The sequence below is a fragment of the Chrysochloris asiatica genome, unplaced genomic scaffold, assembly GCF_000296735.1.
Source record: "Chrysochloris asiatica unplaced genomic scaffold, ChrAsi1.0 scaffold00003, whole genome shotgun sequence".
In the NCBI taxonomy this organism is placed as follows: domain Eukaryota; kingdom Metazoa; phylum Chordata; class Mammalia; order Afrosoricida; family Chrysochloridae; genus Chrysochloris; species Chrysochloris asiatica.
The window spans coordinates 44,874,786-44,900,550 of NW_006408521.1; the positions used below are offsets into that span (position 1 = coordinate 44,874,786).

At 39.0% G+C, this 25,765-nt stretch overlaps 1 protein-coding gene across 1 annotated transcript in view; it reads left to right on the forward strand.

Moving 5' to 3' along the window:
- ATRNL1 (attractin-like 1) overlaps positions 1-25,765 on the forward strand; it is an 827,041-nt gene that overhangs the window by 313,837 nt on the left and 487,439 nt on the right. Inside the window, exon 26 of the mRNA XM_006831380.1 lies at positions 17,433-17,511. Coding sequence (XP_006831443.1) covers positions 17,433-17,511 — 79 coding nt within the window. The remainder of the gene's footprint in view (positions 1-17,432; positions 17,512-25,765) is intronic.

Consider the following 25,765-nt stretch of genomic DNA (forward strand, 5'->3'; position numbering starts at 1 on the left):
CTTTCCTGTATACACACATAACCCGGACACTTTCCTGTACACACACACATAACCCGGAGCACTTTCCCGTATACACACACATAACCCAGAGCACTTTCCTATATACACACACACACATAATCCGGAGCACTTTCCTGTACACACACACACAGACACACACATAACCCAGAGCACTTTCCTGTACACACACACATAACCCGGGGCACTTTACTGTACACACACATGACCCGGAGCACTTTCTTATCCACCACAGTCACCCTTTTCTTGTTGAGTTCCATTGTCCAACAACCCATACAGCACTTAGATTCTCAGTAAAGCACTTCTCCATAGAGATAACCAGGCTCAGGGGACATTATATTTTCCCTATAAAGAGCCAGATAGCCAATATTTTAGGATTTGTGGGCTAAATGGTTTATCAACTCTTAATGTAGTGCAAAAAAAGCAGAAAATATGGAAATCAGAGGGATGTCTGGATTCCAGTAAAATCTCATGAAGAAAGCTGGTAGGCTGAAGTTGGCCTGTGGGTTCTGATTTAGAATTTTTTTTGTTTAAAAAACTGTTTATTCTGAATTGAGTGAAGGTTTACAGAAGATCATCAGTTTTGCATCCAACAAATCACATGCTGTGTTTCATCGCAATGATTGCAATCTCCTCCATGCAACAACAGTTATCCCACTTCCTCCTTGTGGGTCCTCTTTCCTTTTCACCCACTTTCCCAACCCCTCTGAACTTTGTCCCCAGGTAAATGTAACCCTTTTGATCTTGAATGGTAGACCACTTCATGGTGAGCATATCTCACTAATGTTGCTGTCTCCTCTATAAACGTATCTACCAAGTGGTTGAAAATAGGACCATGTGGATGAGTTCCATTCTAGACTTGAAGGGTAACCAACAGCCATAGCTGGGTTCTTTCAGTCACTTTCTGGCCATTAAGCCCAATTTTTTAAAACAATAACTTTGAGTTTTGCTCTACCTTGTCTACTACTTTTTCCAGAATTTTCTAATGTGATTCTGAACAGTGGTAGTGGTAACCAGGCACCATCTCATTCTTCTGGTCTCAGAGTCGTAGAGGTTGATATTCACATTTAGTCCACTGAACTAATGATGCCAAACATCTGAAGTTTAAGTCACTCTTATTTCTTCCACACATGCAGAGACCAGTAGTTTTATCTTAGATGGTCACTCATGAGCATTTAAGATCCCAGTTGCTACTCACCTAAGTGAGTTGCTGGTTATGTGCCATGGAGTTGGTTCTGACTCAGAGCAGCCCTGTATAGGATTTCCAAGGCTGTAAATCTTTACGGGAGCAGAAAGCCTCATCTTTCTCCTGAAGAACGACTGGTAGTTTCGAACTGCTGACTTTGAGATTAGCAGCCCGACTCATAACCACTATGCTACCAGAGCTCCTTACTCACCAAGGTAGGATGTAGAATTTGTCTTTGTGGACTATGGTACTCCAATTTATCATGGTATTCCTGAGCCTATGGTCCTGAGACCTCAGGTCCAACAACTCATTGGGTGTTTGAAATGTACAAGAAGTTTTCATCATTTGGTCCTTTGTACACTCCACCATTCATAGGTGTGTTTGCACCAAAGGTAAATGGCCATGTGCAAACATCCTTTGTCAAAGCCCTCTATATGTGTGGGTTTACTTTCAGTCACCATGCCCTGCCAGCTTACCCTGTATATCTGTTCATGGACCTACCTGTAGAACACTGCTGTGGCAGGGTTGTGTATATAACAGGATTTACCTCTGTCCCCTTCACCTCTTGCATACCTCCCTGTGTGTTCACCTGTCTTCATCATTCTTCAAACCTCCCTCTTCTCATATATTGGCCTCCCTGTCATCCGTATTAGCATGTGTCTACCCTTTACCCATTGGAAGTCAGCAAATGGGAAGGGACATTTGGGGCAGCTTTCACTTTTGCCTCATAAGAACCAGCTTAGTGTTGAACCTTGTAAATGAAATTATTTATTTTGGATACATACTGAGTTTTTCAGATATCTCTCAAAATTTACAAAGCTCACCATATATGCAAATTGCTTCTATCTTTAGGCCTTTTTTAGATTTTGAATTTGTGTACATATTTAAATCCAGTAGCTGTTTTATTCGGTGAAAGAAAACCAGTGTCAATGTGAACCAGGCCTTAGAAATGACCCCACTTATTTAGTTGTCATCCTGGAGTAAGTAAAGTGAAATACTCTAATCATTGTAGGGAATAAAACGTATTTGATGGGGTTTTTTTGTCATTTAAATTTCTTTATCGAATTGCAAATTAGATCATTGTAAAATAGTCTCATGTTAAGAAACAACGTGGACAGAATATTTTCAAATTTTATTTTATAAGGCTACTGCTAAATTTTGAAGACAGTTCGCAGTGATTCAATATTTATGGACACCATTCAATCAGGAGTCCTGGTATGGCGCTGTGGGTTAATGCGCCAGACTGCAAGGGTGTTTGAACTGCAAGGTCATCAGTTCAAGCTCACCAGCTTCTCCTCGGAAACCCTGTACAGGGTCGCTATAGGTCGGAACCGACTTGACGGCACTTAACAACAACAACAGCATTCAATCAGGCCATTGTTGCTACTATTGCTGGTTCAAATCCAGCTGTTGGGAAAGCATATGTGAGCATGTAAGCTTTAGTTTAGCGTTAGGTTAGCCAGGTGCTAAGAGAACTAGTTCTCCGAGTTTGCTTCAGATTCTTACCCCTATGTTGTATGTACTGCTGGTGGTTAATGTAATTGTTCAGTGCTGGAGCGATCATTTAGAGAGGGAAAGTCCAACTTTGCTCTTAGTGTTCAGGGCCATCTTGAATAGGTCATTTACCTTCTCAGCCTTTTCATTTAAATTAAATTAAATCTATGCTATTATTTGAGTCTATGGTATAATCTTGTCAGTGATTAGAAAACTGAAAGGAATTATTTTTAAAATACATGCTTTACTTTCTGGTGTATAGAAGTACAAAGTAAGTCTTGTGATCTTATGAAGTCTGAGTTATTTATTTTAAAGAAATTCTGTTTTTAATTTTTTTTAATTTTCCGGTTCGTATAGTAACTAGATAGTGTTTTACTTCTTGGAAGTGTTTTGATGATTATATAGTTATGTAATTTGCTACATACATGTGAAATCTGTGTTGATAAATGACTCTACATTGTTGAGTGTGCTTTAAAAACATTGCCCTAAATGTGTTTCAGTCTCATTGTTACTCATATTTATGGAGTCTAGGTGTGGCGCTGTAGGTTAATGCACTGGGCTGCAAAGTCAGTTTGAAACTCAAATGTCAGCCAATCAAGCTCACCAGCCTTTCCATGAAAACCCTATACTGGGTTATTTTGGATCAGAACCAACTCAATGGCACTTAACAACAACAACAATTCATATTTATAAGTACTTGGGAAGGATGAATGGATGAGTAGACCAAATCATTTTGTCTGCTTGATTATTCAGTGACTTTTAGTGGTAAATACTTTCTTCTACGTATTGCACTGGGCAAATCTGCTGCACAGGAACTTTTTAAAGTATTGAAGAGCAGAGATGTCAGCTTGAGGACTAGGGTGCGCCTGACCCAGGCCATTGTGTTTTCAATAGCCTCATATGGATGCGAAAGCTGGACAGTGAATAAAGAGGATCGTAGAAGAATTGATGCCTTTGAGTTGTGGTGTTGGAGGAGAATACTGAGGGTGCCATGGACTGCCAAAAGAACCAATAGATCTGTTTTGGAAGAAGTGCAGCCAGAGTGCTCCTTGGAGGCCAAGATGGCTAAGCTTCGTCTCTCCTACTTTGGACATGTAGTCCAGAGGAAACAATCGTTGGAGAAGGATGTCATGCTGGGTAGGGTGGAGGGTCAGAGAAAAAGAGGAAGACCTCCAACGAGATGGATCGGCCAGGTGGCATCATTGATGGACTCGGGGGTGGCAGCGGTGGTGAGGTTGGCCCAGGATCGAACATTGTTTCGTTCTGCTGTGCATGGAGTCGCTATGAGTCGGTTCCGACTCGATGGCACCTGACAACAACAACAACAACTTTCTTCTGGTATAAATATGTGATAAAAGAAATATCGGCACTTATACCCACTCCAATATGCCCACTCGTATGGCTCTAACCTAGGACTCCTTGTCTCCAGTATTACAGTCTTTTATTTCCTAAGGTTCTGACCAGATGATTGGGCCATTGACCACTGCCCAAGGATCTCTATATATTTTTACCTCAGACCACTTCTTCCACGCAAATTAGTAGACTACATGCATCTCTGACAGACTTGCGCATATTTCTCATTCCCAATGCCTTTAGGCACACCCTCAATCGTGGCTCTAATATAGTGTCTGTCCATTTCAGCTTGTATCCTATGCAGAAGCCACCATCTAGTCAAGCTTGGACTTTTTCCTTCTCTTTCAACTGGGTTAATGGGTGTCCCGTTGCTATTGGTGTAAGCTGGGGGAACACTAGTCAACTGTGTTTGGTGACGTAGGGTAGTGGGTCCATCCCCAATCTCAACACTAGATATCCTATTTCTAGCTGGACTGCAAGTTGCTATAACTCATTTTATGACTTAGCATGTTTGATAGAAACCTATTCACAGTAGGCATTTATAGCCGCTTGATGTCTCAGCTTGGTGTCAAGCTTTCTGTCTTATTTGGGTCCAGTAACAAGTAAGGAGCTATTTGTCAATAAGCATATAATTCTGTGTGGTAGATGACATGACATTATTCCTAAATCCCAGGGCCCTGCATTGAGATTCTCCAGTGGGACTTGCAATGAGCTTTATACTGCATCCTTTCCCACTCTGAGATGTCAAGTACCAAAAAGTCTGATGATTTATGTGGTTCAGTTGACCGGGCTGTCATAGCCTTGACCTGTTACCATGCCCTTTCCTGCTCTGAGTCCACTTAAAGCTGTGTCCACCCCACTTTCCTCAGTACACTTACTCTTCAGCCCCATGTAGTTCTAGAGTAGGGACACTGGCATCACAGAAATGGTGGAGAATGGGATGCAACAAGATCCACAGTTCTGAGGAAGGCAGTCTTCCTCTTCATGTGTGGTTACAAGAAAAGTGAGACCAACCCCATTGGTTTTCCTCTTCTCTGTCCTAAGTGCAGGCATGGTGCAGTCAGGATGGTAGGTGGGTTCGGGACAGATTATGGGAAACCTAGGGGATCTGAAGGCACTGTGCGATAACACAAAGAGAAAAGTTGTTCTATTAAGTTGTTCCTGAACTGGAATGATCCTGACTGCCTGTGTGTGGACCCAATTCCAATTAGCATATCAAAGACTTTGTGGACTGAGCAAAGGACAGAACTCTGCCCAATCCACAGACTGAACAGAAAGTGGCCCTCAGGAGAGACAAACTCAGAAAACATTGCAAAAGTGTTGGAAACAATGGAACCACAGTCAAAGTACTAACATTCTCTATAGCAGAGGTTGTTGTTGTTGTTGTTAAGTGCCATTGAGTTGGTTCATAACAACCCTATGTAGGGTTTCTGAGGAGCAGCTAGTGAGTTGGAACCTCTGATCTTGTGGTTCAAACAGACCTTGTGGTCCAGAGCTTTGGTTATCTGTAGGCAAGACCGCAAGCCCTATATAAAGTGAATGTAGAAATAGAGTGCTCTGTAACAAAACAATAGAGATGGTTCTGGTAGACGTGGTCCATTCTTAAGTTTAGTTACAGGGTCAGGGACTGTCTGTAAATGTTTACTGCTTATAGTAAAACTTTTATCAGGTACTGGATCTACTAAGTGTCAGTATGAGGGGAAATGATACTTGACCCCTACCTCATGTAGTTGTTGTTAAGTGCCGTCGAGTCGATTCCGACCCATAGCGACCCTGTATAGTGTTTCTGAGGAGCAGCTGGTGAGCTTGAACCACCAACCTTGTAGTTCAAACAGCGCCACACCAGGACTTCGTCTCATACTAAACATAAAAATAAATAAATTCTAAGAGAAAAGGAAAAAAACAACAACAATGAAGTGTCCAGAAAATAATTTGTATAGGAATTCATCTTCCTATCCCTAGGGTAGAGAAAGATTTCTCAAAAGGGATACATGAGGTATTAAAATAAAATTTGTTGTTGTTGTTAAATGCTGTGTAGAGTTTCTGAGGCACCGCTGATGGGTGTGAACCGCCAACCTTGCCATTCGCAGTCCAGTGATTATCCTATGGAGCTACAATAGGACTTCAAAATACAATGGTTGTTGTTGTTGTTGTTGTTGTTAAGTGCCTTTGAGTCGGTTCTGACCCACAGCGACCCTGTATAGGATTTCCAAGGAGCAGCTAGTGAGCTTGAACCACCGACTTTATAGTTCAGACGACTGTGCAGTCTGACTCATTAGCCACAGTGCCACACCAGGACTCCAAAAGTAAAACTATGAATTTTTGTTCATTTGAAGAAACAAGTAACAGAATAAAAAAGTCAAGCTACACAGTAGTATGAAATATTTACAGCCCTTTCTAGGTGATAAAGCCTTATAATTAAAATGTAGAAAGAATCCATATACAAAAATAAACAGTAGTCTGGCAAACTTTAAAACCCTGTTGCCATCTCGTCAGGTTTGACTCATCACAACCCTCTGAGTCGGGAGACTCAGCCTTCCCTCAAAAAAAAAAAAAAATGAGCAAGAGACGTGACTATGCACTGCATGAAAGGGGAAACCCAAGTGGCCAGAAAAAGAAAACGTACCGAACTTAATTATTTACCAGGGAATACAAACTGCAGTGCAATACAGTTGTTGATTATACTACCCAGCACAATGGCGCAAAAGGAAAATAGTCCGTTAATACCAAGTGTTAGAGAAGTTATGGAACTTCTGTTGTTGTTGTTAAGTGCCATCGAGTCGGGTCCGACCCATAGCGACCCTGTACAGGGTTTCCAAGGGTGTAAATCTTTACGGGAGTAGAAAGCCTCATCTTTCTCCCGCGGAGTGGCTGGTAGTTTCGAACCGCTGACCTTAAGGTTCGCAGCCCGATTCGTAACCACTACGCTACCAGAGCTCCTTTTATGGAACTTCTAATGGGACTCAATAATTTTTGAAAATAATTTGAAATTGTTTTGTAAACCTGAATTTACCAATACTCTGTCTCAGCAGTTCCATCCTGTTAAAAGTCAAGTGAAAAACATACCAGCATGTTGTAAGTAGCCCAAAAGTGAGGCCAACCCAAATGCTCAAAAATAGTAGAGTGGAGAAGTAAGTTGTAATGTACTCATGTTGTTGTTGTTAAGTGCTGTCGAGTTGGTTCCGACCCATAGCGACCCTGTATAGGGTTTCTGAGGAGCTACTGGTGAGCTTGAACTGCCAACCTTGCGGTTCAAACGGTTTTGCAGCCTGGTGCATTAACCCACAGCACCACACAATAATTTGGAACAATGAAGAAGAGTAAATTAATGTTAAATAAGCACCATCAATAACTTTCAGAGCATGGGGCTGAATGAAAGAATCCCGAAATAACAGAGTATATACTGCAGGCTTCTTTTTCTACCAAGTTGAGAAACAGGTAGGACTCATTTGGTGTTCCTACAATCAATATGGTAGTTATCTTTAAGGTGGGAGGAATTTTAAAAAGTTTCTGTGTTTTTGTTTTTTTTTTAAAGAAAGTTACAAACGATGACTTTTAAAATATTAAGAGATTTCCGCAGTTTGCTTCTGTAATTTAAACTTACTGTTCTAACAGTATGACTTTAAAACATATGTTGACAAGTGCTGCCGAGTCAGTTCTAACATATAGTAACCTTATATAAGAGTTTTGAGGCTGTTCAGTCTTTGTGGGAGCAGAAAGCCTTATCTTTTTCCCACAGAGTGGCTGGTAGACTCAAACCTATGACCTGTGGTTTGCAGGTCAGTGCTTATCTTATGGAATCACCTCACTCCCTTTTCAAAGATATATTTCAAATAAAAATTGATGGTGTAAATGGATACTCTATACCTTGACCTTTATTGCTTTAGTCCATTTTTGTTGCACGTTACCATACATAAGGTATATATAAGGTATCCAAGGCTGTAAATCTTTTCAGGAGCAGAAAGCCTCATCTTTCTTCCATGAGGTAGCTGGTGTGCTCTAACCTTGTGATTCTCAATCCAGCGCTTATCTTACAGAACCACCACGCCTCCCCAGATCATCCTTTAGAGCACTGTATTTTCTGTAATTTGCTTGTGTGGATCATAACAAACTCTAGAGAACTTTGCAAAGAATGAGAACTCCAGAACACTTGATTGTGCAGAACCTGTGCACAGAACAAGAGACAGTGGTTTGAACAGCACAAGAGGGTTGTTGTTGTTGTTGTTAAGTGCCATCGAGTCGGGTCCGACCCATAGCGACCCTGTACAGGGTTTCCGAGGGTGTAAATCTTTACGGGAGTAGAAAGCCTCATCTTTCTCCCGCGGAGCAGCTGGTAGTTTCGAACCGCTGACCTTAAGGTTCGCAGCCCGATTCGTAACCACTACGCTACCAGAGCTCCTTGCACAAGAGGGTAGTGTGGGTTTAAAATCAGGAAAGGTGTTCACCAGGGTTGTATCCTTTCACTACACTTATTCAATCTCAATGCTGAGCACATCATCTGAAAAGTTGGGCACGATGAAGAACTCAGCTTCAGGACTGGAGGAAGACTCGTCAACAATATGCAGTATGCAGATGACACAACCCATCTTTCTTAAAGCAAAGAGGACTTGAAGCACTACCTGATGAAGATCAAAGTTATGACCTTTAATATGGATTGCCCCTTTGTGTAAATAAAACAGAATTTCTCACAATAGCAGCAATAAGCAATATCAAAATTTGTTGTTGTTAAGTGCTCTCTAGTCAGTTCCAACCCAAAGCGACCCTGTGTAGCATTTCTGTGGAGAGGCTGGTGAGCTTGAACTGCCAACCTTTAGGTTAAACCAACTTTGGAGTCTAGCGAATTAACTCACATACCTACACCAGGACTCCAATACCAAGATAAGCAGAGAAAATATTAAAGTTGTCAAGGATTTACTTTTACTTGGATCCACAATCAACACCCATTCATAAGCTTCATTCAAAAAATTAAATGGCTAATTTTGTTGGACAGATCTGCTGCAAAAGGCCTCTTGAAAGTGTTAAAAAGCAAAGATGTCACTTTGAGTACGCCTGATCAGACTGTGGCATTTTCACTTGTCTCAGATTCATGTGAAAGCTGGATGATGAATAAGGAAGACCAGAGAAGACCTGATGCATTTGAGTTCCGGTGTTGGTGAAGAATATTGACTATACTGTGAACTTCCAGAAAAAAAGCAAATCTGTCTTGTTTTCTGTTTGTTCAGCAAGACATCTCCTTAGAAGTGAGGTTGGCAAGTCTATGCCTCATGTACTTTGGACATGTAATTAGGAGGGACCGTTCCTTGCAGAAAGACATTATGCTTGGTAAAGTAGAGGGTGAGTGAAAAGAGGAAGACCTTCAAAGAGAAGGATTAACCCAGTGGCAACAACAAAAGGCTTAAACATGCAGTGATTGTGCTGCTGGTCCAGGACCTGGCAGTGCTTTGTTCTGTGGTACACAGGGTCACTGTGACTCCAAACCAACTTCAGAGCGACTAACAATACCATTTTCTGAAAAACAGTTCCAAGAAGGGATTTAAGCGTTATCAAAGAGGCGGCCCTTAGAACTACAGCAGGCCAATTGGGTTGGCTGGAATGCACAGGAAAGTGGACACCACTCTGCTTTTCCCATGGTGCCCTGGGAAAACTGTAAAACCGTGTGTGACTATGATATTGAATGTTGCTTCATTTAAATGAGTAACTAAAATATGTAGTTCTTGATGATACGTGATTTCTCATATATTCTGATAATCTTAATAATACAGTTAAATGTTACTTTTCTAGTCATATGTAGAATGATGGCAATTTTGTTTTCTGAGCTGTGAAAATAAAAATAAAAGTTCTTTTAAAAAAAAAGTTATCAAAGATGCTGGGTATATTTGCAAGTCTGTAAGCAATTGAGGGATGTCTCATCTAGGTAATTATGTGAAGTAATTATGCAAAATTCGCAGAAAATACCTAGATGAATCACCGACCTTCACTTCAAACAGACCTTGGGGTCCAGTGCTTATCCTCTGCTCTATACCAGGACTCCAACAGGTGCGGGCCTGTTTAATTATGTAAATCTGAAGAAATGGACCTTCCCCCACCAATACCAGTATTAGAGACCTCTCCAGATATATGTGCTCCATTTATTGTATCAAAATCCTTATTACCTAAAAAATACTTTATTATATTAAATTCAAAATGCCTTTCACTGAAAAATACATGACTTCAACATAAAGTACAAAATAGAAAATAACTTGGTCTTGAAAGAGTTATTAACTGTATCTTATGGAGTACTGGTATGGCATTGCAGGATGACGTACTGGACCCCAAAGTTGTTTGAACTGTAAATTTGTGGTTCAAACCCACCAGCCGCTCCTTAGAAACTCTATACAGGGTCTCTATGAGTTGAAACCAGCTCAACGGTACTTAACAACAACAAATACAGTGTATCCTAAGGTTCCATAATTCTTGCTGAACAACCCTCCAATTTTACCATCTTATGCTATGTGTGGCACTGTAGAATGAGCACTAGACCGTAAGGTTGGTTTGAACCTCAGGGTCAGCGATTCAAACTCACCAACCGCTCCTTAGAAACCCTTTACAAGGTTGCTGTGAGTCGGAACTGACTCGAAGGTACTTAAGAACAACAACATGCTATGAACATGCTATTTCCCTACATCCCGTCCTCAGGGATTCATGTATTTTCCCATTGTTGTCAGTCTGATAACTGAAACATAAGTATACTTTTATTTAAATATACAAAGTTTTGTTGCATTTATAAGTTAGTGATTTGTTGTGTGAACATTTTAGTTAGTAAGAAAAAGTGTTAAGAAGGTAGTTTTAGGCATTTGAAAGTACCTTCTAGCGTAGTAATTGTTGTTGAGTGCCATCAATTCTGTCTGCTGGGTTTGAACTACTGACCTTGTGGTTAGCGGTATAATGCTTATCCTATAGTGCCACATCACTAATAGCACTTGTTGTTGTTGTTAAGTGCCATCAAGTCGGTTCCAACTCATAGCGATCCTGTGTAGGGTTTCCAAGGAGTGGCTGGTGAGCTTGAACCGCCGACCTTGAAGTTCAAACTGGCTTTGCTATCCAGCGTATTAACCCACAGCATCACACCAGAACTCCTTAATAGCACTTACTATGAGTTAATTTACAGTTTAAAATAATGTTTCTGTGTTTCAACACAATTCCTAGCTTCTAACATTTTTCAGGGAAATAACAAAATTAATATGCTTATCCAGCTATTGAATATCTATGTAAGACATGATGTTTATGATCAGTTAACCTTAAATTGCTATAAACTAGTAACAATGATATCTCTTTTTGCATACGGACAACTAGATTACCACAAGAGAGTATTTCTTTGTCACTAGAAACCTGCTTTAGAATTTAACCTCATACTACACTGAGCTAAGTCTATTGAGTTCTTTTTCATTTTCCCTAAATGAGACTACCTAATGAATTCTATGTTTTTTCAAACTAAGAAACCTTTCAATAATGATAATTTTCTGAAGGTTAAAAAGAAATTATTGAAATATCTCTACCCAAGTTCCTATGCTTCTCTTTTATATCTCTGTAGGTCATATACTTGCCTTTTAAACAGTTCCCTCCCCCATTTCTCTTGGGAGGATTATACTGAGAGGTGTTGAACCTTTCAAATCATTTGGGACTATTACTATACAACAGAATTAAAAAGGAAAGAAAATGCTCAATTACTGCCCCTCTCCTCAATTTCTTCTAAAGAACTCCACACATTCATACCAAGTAACGGTAAAAGCTATTGTATAATTACAATTAAAAAAGAAATCCTCAAAGAAGCAATGTGAAAACTCATTTTTCTTTTCAAAAGAAAAATGAGACAAAATTTCTGCATTACCAAATTAAAGGATATTAACATTTGGAGTCCTGGTATGGCGCTGTACAATAAGCACTGGGACACAAAGTCAGTTTGAACCAGAGGTCTGCAGTTCAAAGCCATCAGCCACTCCCTGGAAACTATACAGGATCACTGTGAGTAGGAATTAACTCTATGGCACTTAACAACAACAACAATGTTTGACTGCTCATTAAGACCTCGGCTTAAGAAATCTATTAGGGAAAAGATCACTGGAATAGATGAACCCAGAATCTCAGTGGCTTAATAAAGGTCAATTTATCCACAACGTAAAGTGGAATGACATCATTTGGATCTTGGCTGAAAGCAGAGAGTACCAGAAAGATGTTTTATTTGTGAAAAGGCTTTCAACTGTGTGGATCATGACAAGCTATGGATACCATTGCAAAGAATGAGTATTCCAGAACACCTGATTGTGCTCATGAGGAACCTGTACATAGAACAAGCGGCAGTTATTTCAAGAGAACAAGGGGACACCGAATGTTTTTAATCAGGAAAAGTGTGCATCAAGGTTGTTTTCTTTCACCATACTTACTCAACCTGTATGCTGAGCAAATAATGCAAGAAGCTGAATTATATAAAGAATGTGGCATCAGAATTGGAGTAATACTCATATGATACAACCTTATGAAGAAGAGATAACATGATTACTGACGAACATCGAAGACCACAGTAAGAGTTACACATCAATGTAAAGAAAACAAAAGTCCTCACCACTGGAACAAAAATTAACATCATGGTAAATGGAGAAGAGACTGAAGGTGCCAAAGACTTCATTTTTCTGGGATCCACTCTGAACACTCATGGAAGCAGCAGTCGAAAAATCAAATGACATATTGCATTAGGCAAATCTACTGCACAAGACCTCTTTCATGAGCAAAGATGTCAGTTTGAGGATTAAGGTGCGCCTGCCTCAAGCCATGGTATTTTTTGTAGCCTCATATGCCTTTAAAAGTTAGAAAATGAATAAGGAAGACTGTAGAAGAATTAATGAATTTAAATTATGGTGATGGAGAAGGATAATAAAATTACCATGATTACCAGAAGAACAAACACATCTGTGTTGAAAGAAGAAAAGCCAGGATACTCCTTAGAAGCCAGGATGATGAGATTTTGTCTCTCATGCTTTGGACGTATTATCAGAAGGGGCCATTCACTGGCGAAGGACATCATGCTTGGTAGGAAGAGGAAGACTCCAACGAGATGCCACAGTGGTCGCACAGTGAGCTTCGGTGTAGCGAAGATTGTTCACCATTGATCAGTATTTTGGTCTGTTGTGCGTAGGTTCGCTTTGAGTCAGAACTGACTCAGGGCATCTAATAGTAACAACAACCAATGTCAAGTGCAGTGGGCAGAAGGGAGTCAGTGGCAGGGATAGGGTGCTATGCACTGCCTTGCTTCACAATCAGTTTGTCATGGATTTCAGGCTGATGGAAAAATCCTGCTTATCTGCTTCAAAGAATCCAGCTTCCAATCTGTATACTGACATTTTCTAGTAGCCACCAAGTGTGAATTGAAGTTTTCAACTTGCTGCTAGATGCCGTGGAGTTGGTTCCAACTCACAGCAATCCCTGTACAACATTCTGAAACACTGTGGACCCCGGGCCATCTGCACAAGCCTTGCATTCTTTGAACCCAGTTGTTGCACCACTGTGTCAGTCCGTCTCCTTAAGGATCTGCTTCTTTTTAATTGATCCTCTACTTCACCAAGTATGATGTGCTCTCTAGGTCCCTCCTGATAACAGGACATTTTCAACAATTTCAGTTTAATATAACAAGTGTTTCTTTTGTCCCCCTACTTCCCCTTTTGCTCTTTTTTCCCATTTTTTCTTCCTTCCTCCCTTCCTTTCTTTCCCTCCCTCCTTTACTCCCCCCATTTTCTTACTCTCCCTCTTGTTTTTGTTTTGAAATGAAGCAAATTTTATAAGGAACTTGACTTTGTTTAGGTACATTCTTTTAAAAGAACTGTATCTTTTGTTTGAAATGTAATGAATGCATTGGAAACCAGACACATTTATAAAGAATTACCTTGATATCAAAGGAGACCTAGTGGTAAAATTGTTAACCATAAAGTCTGAGATTTGAACTCACCAGCCACTCCATGGAAGAATGATGTACTAATATGCTCCTGTAAAGAGCACAGCCTTGGAAAGCCTATGGGGCGGTTCTCCTCTGTCCTACAGAAATGACCAGATAGCAATGGGGTGGTGTATTTTCTTAGTTTTTACCTTGATGTTAGGATAAGCCATTACTTTTACTTCCTAAATGAACTTTCTTGGGCATACTCCTTAATCTGCTATGGATAAAATTTGCCATCTGAAAGAAAAAATAATGATTTCTTATTAATGTCGAAATAATTGTGATTTTTAGTGCTGAGTCAAATATGGTACAATCTCTTTAGTTTCATACTATATTTGACTCGGCACTAAAAATGATATTTTTAGTTCAGGCTCCTCGTGTGGCTCTATGGGATAAGGCGTCACACTGTAAAGTTGTTTGAACTGCAAGGTCGGTGGTTCCAGCTCACCAGCTCCTCCTTGGAAACCCTATACAGGGTAGCTATGGGTTGGAAACGACCCTATGGCAATTAACAACACGATCTTTAGTTTGGTATTTTTAGCTTCTACACTTAAATTCTTAAATTTTAGTTTCTATATTTTCTTAAATTATATATTGAATTTATTATTTAATTTTTTAACATCATCACCATTTTTATTAACTCATATTTCTACCAGAGAAACCCAAACCAAACCAATGGCTGTTGAGTTTATTCCACCTCTTAGTGACTCTATGTGACAGAATAGAAGGGCTTCGTAAGTTTCCAAGGCTGTAGATCTTTTCAGAAGCAGACCAGCACATATCTCAGTGGCACTTCACAACAACAACAACAACCATTGAGTTATAGTGACCCCACACAAAACGGGGTAATACTGCCCTCTAAGGCTTCCAAGTCTCTAATCTTTATGGAAGCAGATGGCTACATCTGTCTCCCAGGGAGTTACTAGTGCGTTCAAAGCAATCATCTTTGTTTGGCTTAGCAGTTGAGCACTTTCACCACTGCACCAGATCTTCTTTTTAGTGCTAACCTAGTAACTGTTGTGAAGTGCCGTCAAGTCAGTTCTGACCCATAGCGACCCTGTGTAGGGTTTCCGAGGAGCAGCTGGTGAGCTTGAACCGCCCACCTTGCAGTTCAAACGGCTTTGCATTCTGGCGCATTAAACCACAGCGCCACACCAGGATGAATTGGGCTGCTAACCTCAAGGTCAGCAGTTCGAAACGACCAGCAGTTCCGTGGGAGAAAGATGAGGTGTTCTGCTCCTGTAGAGATTTACAGCCTCAGAAACCCTGTGCAGGGTCACTATGAGTCAGAACCGACTCCACGGCACTTAACAACAACAACAGTAGGGATTAGCATAGAAAAAACATTTGGTACAAAAATCCTAAATTATATCTTCTCTTTTCAGAGGAATTTATGAAAACTGCAAAGTTTTATACTGATCTTCTTTGTCATTGTAAAAGTGATGCTTTTCATCTGCATCATAGCGTTTAGATCAGGATGGATTATCTACACTTAACTACTAGTCTTTGCTGTCTCAAGCTGAGTGTTTACTATCTGTTCTTGTTATGTGCTGCCAAGTCATAGCGACCCCGTATAGGGTTTCCGAGGCTTTAGATCTTTCTTTGTGGGAGTAGAAAGCTTCATCTAACAATTAAAAAAAAAATATATTGTGAACTTCTAGATCATCAAAGAGAAATATATTTAGGTATGTCTCATATTTAATGGTGAAACACAATAGAAGTTTGGTGTAAGTAGTGGTAAGTACAGAGTCCTGATGTGGCACTGTTGGCTAATGAGCTGGACTGCAAAGTCCACTTGAACTGAGAGGCCTACATTTCAAGTTCACCAACTGCTCTTATACAGGGTCACTATGGGTCGGAACCCAACTCTGTGGCACTTAACAACAATAACAGTAGTATGTTCTACTGTAGGTATTTTACAAGATCAACGGATACAATTTGATGTCCGATTTATGGTTGAATGTGTTTTTTGTATTTTAGTTGACAAAGTACTGATGAAACAAAGAAGTTGGGCAAAACAGAGAACTTACAATTTTTGTAACAAAACAATTTACCGAAACTCCCCATGACTCAGCTTTCTCATCTGTTAAAAGAATATGTCAGAGTATATACAGTATACCATATGTGAGTGCAGTAATTAAAGACATAATGCATGTTAAACACTTAGCATAGTGTTCTTCATTAGAGTCCTGTTGTGGTGCTGTTGGGTAAGCACTGGACTGCTAACCACAAGGTCAGCAGTTCAGACCCTTCGGAAATCTTATCCAGGGTTTCTGTGAGTCAGAAGTGAATTAACAGCACTGAGCTACAAACAACAGCATTCAATAAATGTTAGCCGCTTCTATGAATATGAATAGAGTTAATGTGTTCAGCTTCACTGTGATGTTTTTGTCGCTTATGTTAAATATTCTAAAGGTTTGTTTCAGATGAAAGATCTTCAGACTTTATCTGAAGTATCAATTCTCAGTACCATGTTTTAACAGTTTTATTATGAACTTGAGTACAGTAATAGCAGGGCAACTATCATGATTATATTCCAGACTGGAGCAGTGCTTCCTAAACTCTCCACTTGTGACATTTTGGGCTGAACCATTCTTTGTTGTGCCGGGTGGATTGTGTATGGTAGGATGTTTGACAGCATTCCACAAGCTGCCTACTAAGTTAATGCAACCAAAACTGTACCCTGACATTCCAATGTCCTCTGGAGGACAAAACCACATCTGGTTGAGAACCGCTGGACTCAGCCATGAATCAATTGTATAAATAGACATATAGAAGAAGGAAGAGACTCATTCAGAGTAATACTGAAGTAGTTCTGATTGTAAAGGTTAGAGAGGTAGCCGGATGAAAGAACATTTTTATAATTTCAGCCTCGGCACAGAGAAGGCCCTGGTTTGTGAGTTTCTTACTTCTCTGTTTCTGTGGGTCACTATCAGAATTATGCTAGAAATTCCTTTCCTGGGATGGAGATTGAACTGAATGATCTCTTACATTCCTTTTAATGATGGCTCTCATTTTGATAGGTCTTCAGTAATAGATTTGGAAATCTTTCCAACTGAGGTTAGAATTGAGAGCAATGAAAATAACTGAGCTATCTCTTTGAGCATGAGAGAAGAGCAAAGTGCTGTGAACTGAGTTGTAAGGAATGCCCATAATATTAAACGAGGAAACTGGAATGTAACCCGTCTTTCTTCCCCCAGTAGTGGGTCACTGTAATGTGGAACAGAGGATACAAATTGTTTTTCTACTTGTATACTTTGATTTGAGAGAGCATTTAAAACTCTGATAAGTTATCCTTTTATGCTATTACTGAATGAAAGTAGTAAATTTAATATTCCACCGATTCTTTTATTATTTCAATATGTATTTCAAACATACTCTTTGTTTAACAAAAACTATCTGTGTTTTATTTTCCAGTTGTTTTTTATCTTTATTACTGGTGGCCGCTGTGGTGTGGAAGATAAAACAGACTTGTTGGGCTTCTCGGCGGAGAGAGGTATCTGAAATATTATTCCATCTTTCTCTTTGCAGGTTCAAGCAAACGTAGGGATCTCTGTGGCTTAATTAAGAGATTCCTTTCAAAAATCAATTTCAAATCAACTTTATTTATCAAGATTGAACAAAACAATCTAGTATTTTTTAAGCTCTAAAACTAACTTGACTGTTGCCTTTTTAAGTTAGTATCTGTAGGAATTTTGGTTCATTGTAGTTTTTCTGTAATATAAGAATCTTTAATGAATACGTATATGAATTCTGTTGATGAACTCATCTGTAATCTCTTTAATTTAGTTACTTAGCTGTACTAAAAAACGTAATTTATTTTAAAAGTATTTCTGATGTGATTTAAAGGAAAATTATGACTGGTTGTTATGTAATTGTGCTTTCAGAAAAAAGTAATATTGCCTAGAAATTTATCATACTACTCCTTTCTTGATATTCAAATGTTTTTCACTTATTTATTATCTGATAATTTAAGTATGTTTGAAGAACACTGATGTATTTCTTTATCAGAATTAATCACAAATGTTCTTCACAATTCTGAAACTCATTAATTAGGATTTGCAAAGCAAAACAAATACTGATGGTATATAAATACTGGACTGTGGGATAAAGCTATTGGTCAAAACCGACTAGATGGCACTTAACAATAAAAAACAACAACACTCTAAAATTATTAGACAATAATTTTATTATATTTCATTGTTCCTTTCAATTAACTGACATATATACAAAGCTTACCAACTATATTTATTTAATATTTGTATGTTGGTTGTTTTTGTTAAGTGCTGTCGATGCGGTTATGACTCTTAATGAGCCTGTATAGGGTTTTTAAGGAACATCTGATGAGTTTGAACCACCAACCTTGTGGTTCAGACCGACCTTGCAGTCGAGTGTTTATCCTACGGTGCCATACCAAGACTCCCTTAAGAGTGGTAGGGTATGGTTAGATGTTGCAGGGAGGGGATTGCAATCACAGGGAAGAAACAAAGTGTAGGATTTGTTGAATGTAAAACTGGTGATCTTGTCTGTGAACCTTTATTCAATTCACAATAAAAAGTTTCATGTATATACCAGAAAATGCAGCAGCAATTAGAACCACTTATAAATTAAAAACCAAAACTTTTTCCATCATATGAAATATAAAAAATATATATATATACCATATATTAACATTTTTAAGTATATTTATTTTTTAAGAATTTTAGTATACGGTATAATTATTTTTTTATACCTCATATGATGAAAATGTTTTGTCTTTTAAACTTATAAGTATTCTGTTTGCTGATGTATTATCTGGCATAAATACAGACAGAGATGTTTTAAACTTTTTGTTCTGCATTGAGTGAAGGTTCACAGACAAGGTCATAAGTTTTATATTAAACAAATTCTACCCTGTTTCATCTCAATGATCACAGCCGCCTCCATGCAACAACCGTTACCCCACTTCCTCCCTTGAGTCCCATTTCCATTTCCACCTACTTTCCCATCCCTTCTCTACTTTGTCCTGAGGTAAATTCTGCCCTTTGACCCTTGCATGGTGAGCATGCCCTACTAGTGTTGTTCTCCCCACTATATACCTATCTACTGTTAGGCTGAGAAGTGGGTCACAATGGTGAGCTCCATTCCAAGCCTGAAGTGTGGTTGAACGTCATAGTCTCCATTCTCATTCTGACCAGTAAACCCTGTCTGTTTTTGTAAGTTTGGGTTTTGTTCCACGTTTTCTCCCACTCTATCCGGGACCTTCCAATGGGATCCCTTTCAGAGCAGTTAGTCGCGGTAGCCTGGCACCAGCTGGTTCTTCTTGTCTCAGAGTCGTGGTGATGTTCACTTACTCCATTGGTCCATTAGACTAGTTCATTCCAAGCACCTTCAATGTTCATCACTCTTCTTTCTTCCACACATCTTAGATGGCTGTCATGATTTTTTAAGACCCCAGACACTACTCACCAAAGTAGCATGTAGAACACTGTCTTTGTGGACTATGCTATGCCAATGGTATCCCCTGAGACTCTGGTCCTGCGTCTCCAGGCCCAGGAACTCATTGCCTTTAGATGTTTGATAATATCTAAGGCGTTTCCATCATTTTGCCTGCTGTATGCTCCACCACATTCATAGTTATGTTTCCAAGTAAATGCTCATCTAAAATATTCTCTTTCAAATCCTATGTATTTATGAGTATTCTTCCACTCTTCCTCCCATACCCGGTCATGTATCTACTTGCAGAACACTTTTGTTCCAGGGTTTTGTATATAATAGTATTTACCCCTATCCCCTTTAGCCCTTGCATACCTCCTTGTGTCTTCACCTGTCTTCATCATTCTTCTGCCAACCTCCCTCTTCTCATATACTTCCCTCCCTATCACATGAGTTAACTCCCTCCCTATCACATGAGTTAACATGTGTCTACCTTCTAGCCAAAGGAGCTCTGGTAGCATAATGGTTATGAATCCGGCTGCAAACCTCAAGGTCAGCAGTTCGAAACCACCAGCTGTTCCGCGGGAGAAAGATGAGGCTTTCTGCTCCCGTAAAGATTTACAGCCTCGGAAACCCTGTACAGGGTCGCTATGGGTCAGAACCGACTTCACGGCACATAACCACAACCACCACAAGTGGAGTCCTGGTGGGGCACTGTGGGATAAGTGCAGGACTGCAAGGTCGGTTTGACTAGGTCGGAGGTTCAAACACAACAGTCGCACCTTGGAAACCCTATATTGGGTTACTATGAGTCGGAACTGACTTAACGGCAACAACAACAGTGAGTAGGTGGTCTGGTTGAAAGACCTTCCTTCTACAAAGAGGTGGCTGCTGTTCTATATAACGAATTCCCCAATTGGCATCCCTAGAGTACTACTAGCAATATCAGTATAGAATTTATATCATTTATAAACAGTATTTAGTATTTTTAAAAACGAATGCAAATATTTGATTTACCTCTAAACCTTTCACACGTCTCAAAATGAAAAAGTGCTTTTGGTTAATATTATAGCACGTCAGTGTAGATCAGACATATTTCGTTTTACCGCACTTGGATTTATTACACTGTACAGACATTGTGTGGTTAGCAGATTGATGATCTGTGGCAGTCTTTTGTTGAGCAAGTCTATGGGCACCTTTTTCCAATAGCTGTGTGTTATGTCACATTTTGGTTATTCTCACAAAATTTTCAACTTTTTCACAGTGTTACTGAACACTCAATAGGCTATAATATAGTGTAATAATAACTTTTATATGCACTGGAACCAAATCTGCAATATCTCTGAGATATTGAAATAAGTAATTTTACTTATTGCCTACTGATCACAAACTGGCAAGTGGATATTGCTTCAATATACTTTATACTCTTTGTAGAAATACAAAGATGAGTTTATTGTTAACAGTGCAACTTGATTGGACGTCAAACTCTTTAAAGAAGTCTTTCAACATATATGGTGCTCATGACAAGGATGAGGGAGAAATCAGCAATGCAGAGTAAGGACCACTGGACCAGTTCTTATCTGTACTTCTTAGCATCACTATATCCTCTTGATATTCTCTCAGCACAATGCTGTTCTTTCTAAAGCCCATTTAGATAGTGATTCTTTCTATTTAAAAAAAAATGTGATAATGTTTGTATTTAATTTTCAGTTTCTCCCAGTTATAAAAAATGGTTTCTTTCTTATTGAGAAGTAATGTCATGTTATAATATCATATGTCAAAAATCTTTGAAGGCATGATTTCAAATTTAATTTTGCTAAATTTTTTTAAATGCTAGATCCTAAATATTTTAGAAATCATTTGTATATTGGTGTTCAGAGTAAAGATCCCATTATCTTTGAGGATTGCTATTCTTGTTATGATGTTGGGCGCTGTTGAATCCATTCCGATTCATTGCTACCCAATGTGGCACTGGGGGATAAATCACAGAGTGAACCACAAGGGTGGCGGTTTAAATTCATCAACTGCTCCTTGGAAAACCTATACAGGGTTGCTATGAATAAGAACCAACTCGACGGCACTTAACAACAACAACAACTATGTGCACTAGTGTGAAAAAATCCTGTGCCATCTCACAAATACTGTTTCAGCCCATTAATTCAGCCACTATGTGAATTCATCTCTTTGAGGGTCTTCCGCTTTTCCAGTGACCCTCTACTTTACTAAACAGTGTGTCCTTCTCCAGGGACTGGTCCCTTCTAATAGCATGTTCAAAGAACATGAGACAAACTTTGTCTCTAAGGAGCATTTTTCTGTATTTCTTTCAAGACAGATTTGTGCCTTCTGGCAGTCCACAGTATATTCAGTATTTTTTGCCAACACCTTAATTCAAAGGTAGCAATTCTTCTTTGGTCTTCCTGGTTCATTGTCCAGGTTTCACATGTATATGAAGCAATTGAATACTGTGGCTTGGGTCAGGTGCATCTTAGTCCTCCAAGTGACATCTTTGCTTTTTAACAATTCAGAGAGGTCATTTTCAGCAGATTTGCCCAATGCAGTATGTCGTTGGACTTCTTGACTGCTGCTTCTATGATCATTGATTGAGGATCCAGGTAAAATGAAATTCTTTACAATCTCAATATTGACTGTTTATCTTGACATTGCTTATTGGTCCAGTTGTGAAGATTTTTTGCTTCCTTTATGCTATTATGTTGACCCCACACTGAAGGCTACAGTATGTGATCTTAATCAATAAATGCTAAATCGTCTTCATTTCCAGCAAGCAAGATTATGTCATCTACATTTGATAGGGTGTTGATGGATCTTCCTCAGATCTTGATGCATACTTCACTTGACTTTAATATCCTCCTTAGAGAAGCAAATTCTATTTTCCGTTCCATCCCAAAGATCAGTGATGTACTGGAAATATTCCAAAATACACTGTCATAATCTAGAAATGTCCTGGTGGCTTTGCTGTGTGTTGTTTTTGTTACGTGTTGTTGAGTCAGTTCTGACTCAGAGTGATCCTGTATAGGGTTTCTGATGGGTTTGAACTACTGACCCTTTGGTTCACAGTCTAGTACTTATCCCATAATGCCACACCAGAACTCTATCCTTCATATTACGCATATTTGTCAATTATTTTAAAGCTCAGACTACACCTGTGCTTGGTCGAATGACAATTTATTTGTAACAATGAATGAAAATTATTTAAGGCATTTTTCGTAATAGTTCTGTAACTTTATTATATCAATTGTACTGGTTATTTTTCTGAATATAAGGATTGTTTTAAAATTAAGGCAATCTTTGGGCATTTCTTATATATTGTATTAATTCAAGTAGGCATATTACTTAACAACAACAACTATTTGAAGCTAAACTTTAACACATTCTCATTAAAAACACTCACATTTGTGTGGTATTTTAATGGCAGAGACATTATTAATGTTATTACTTTCATACTACACTCCTGAGAATTAAGGAACTCTTAAAAAATTTACAGATGAAATTGCAGGGGATTTTAACTTTAATGTTACCCCTTCATGTAGGAGCTATGTAATGCTATTAAGAATAAGAAAGTTTTATTTTGGATTGTGCTAACTGAATAGTAACAAAAAGTGGATATGAATCAGTGAAAATATTACAGTATACTTGGAAGATGAATTCTTTTGTATAGCTTGTACTTTTTATGAGGTATTGAAAATATTTAGCTTTAATGAAATATTCAATTTTAGATAAAGAGTTACCCTGTTACTAAAACAGGAGTCCTGGTACGGTGCTGTGGGTTAATGTGCTGGACTGCAAAGTCAGTTTGAACTGCAAGGTTGATGGTTCAAGTTCACCAGCTGCTCCTCGGAAACCCTATACTGGCTCATTATGGTCGGAACCGACTCGATGGCACTAAACAAAACAAAAGCATTTGTTAACAGGAAATATATGTTAAAAGAAAACTTTTGGTATATTACTATATAGGTAGATACATAGATGGTGGTGGTGTGCTGTGGAGTCGGTTCCAACTCACAACAACCCTGTATCGGATTTCCGAGGCTGTAAATCTTTACAGGAGCAGAAAGCCTCATCTTTCTCCTGTGGAACCACTGGTAGTTTTGAACTGCTGACCTTGAGATTAGCAGCCTGACTCATACCCACTGTGCTACTAAAGCTTCTTAGATCGATAGATAATGTGTGTGTATGTGTGTTGTTGTTAAGTGCTGTCTTTTCTGTCCATTCATCATGATCCTGCCCAAAATAGGACACAACAATTTCTGGTCCTGTACCACCCTCACAATCATTACAGTCATTACTGTTTGTGGGGACACTGTTGATGCTGCTGCGTCTGCCCATTTCACTGAGCGTCTTCTCCACTTTACCGAGCATGATGTCTTTCTCCAGGGGTTGGTCTCACCTGATAGCATGTCCAAAGTCTGAGAGACGACATGTCACCATCCCTGCTTTTAAGGAGCGTTCTGTCTGTGCTTCCTCCAGGACGTACTTGTTCGTGGTTCTGGCAGTCCACGGTATATGTGATGTTCTTCACCAGTACCATCCTTCTTCCGTCTTCCTTGTTCATTGACCAGCTTTCACATGCATGTGAGATGATTGAAAATACCATAGGATGGGTTACACACACCTTAGTCCTCACAGTGGCATCTTTGGTTCTGAATAATTGGAAGAGTTCTTGTGCAGCAGGCTTGCCCAATGTAATACTTAGTTTGATTTATTGACTATTTCTTCTGTGGTCATTGATTGTGGATTCAGATAAAATGAAATCCTTTTTAACTTAAATATTTTCTGCATTTTGTCATTGTGTTGATTATTGGTCCATTTGTGAGAATTTGTGTCTTCTGGCGGTTGAAGTGCAATCCATACTGAGCACGGTATGATATTCATGAGTAAGCGCTCATAAAGAAGCAAAAGGAGTCCTGGGGATGCTATAGGATGAACACTGGACTGCTAACTACAAGGTCAGCAGTTCAAATCCATCAGCCATTCCATGGAAAAAATATGAGATTTTCTGCTTCCATAAACATGTGGAGTTTCAGAAACCCTGTATAAGGTCTCTATGAGTTGTAATCAACCCGATGACAGTGAGTTTTTACAAAAGCAATTCTATTTTCCATTCCATCCCCAAGAATCAGTGTTGTACTGAAAAGAATGCTAAGTGGACATTTGACATGTGCTATCATTATGTAGAAATAGCCTGGCACTCTTGTAGGAGCATCTGTATTCTATTTATCCATAAGATCTTTTGATATCAGCATAATTACCATCTGTTTGGGTTTATTGTCACTCATTGAGATGATACGTACACTTTAACTGTGATATTTAGGTAAACCACTATTAAAGTATACTATATGAAGTGGTATTAGATCTATTCATGAATCTAATTTGAAAATGTGAACTATTTTATGTTTATTAATTACTTTGAATTGGAAATGCTATTTTGTTTTATTGTAACCAACCCAGAGTATTGCAAGTGATACTTTGAACAAGCATAGGTATTCAAAGCTCAATTCATTAGTCTCTCAGCCAATTCAAAGGACTTTTGTGTGGCTTATTTTTTTCCTGTTCCTTGAATAGCTAGGTGTGGGATGAAATGTTTCCTCTCTTTTTTCTAGATATGTGCTTTCTGCTTCATTGGCAATTCCATAAAATTTTAACCTAATAATGTTGTTATTAAGTGCCGTCGAGTCTGTTCTGACCCATAGTGACCCCATATAGGGCTCCCGAGGAGTGGCTGTCCTACAGGTCAAGTGCTTATCCTACAGCGCCACATAGAAGAGACTTTTTAGAAGGCATTCATCTCGCTGGCCTAGTGTGCTGGACTGAAAAGTCAGTTTGAATTGCAAGGTTGGCAGTTCAAGTTCACCAGCTGTTCCTCAGAAACCCCACACAGGATCGCTATAGGTTGGAACTGACTCGACAGAACTTAACAATACCAACAACAAATATCTACTGAAAGTAAATATGGCTAGATTGCTATCCTATCAACAAGTTTTTGTTTGTGTATGTATACGGTTCTACTTGTTTACTTTCAGTTTTAATAGACTATGTATTTATGTTTCAAAATGCAAAATATTAAGCCCTGCTCCCCAGAGCTAACCAGGGTTATCAGTTGTTTGTTTTGTGAATCCTTCTGTAGGTATTTTATGTATATACAAGCAAATGTGACCACAGATTTCCTCTACATTAATTTATTAATGGCAGCATAATATATATGCTGGCTCAAAGTCACCAGCTGCTTCTCAGAAACCCTAGGTCACTATAAGTTGGAAACGATGGCACTTAACAACAACACAAACACACACACATATATAACATATATAATATCGATT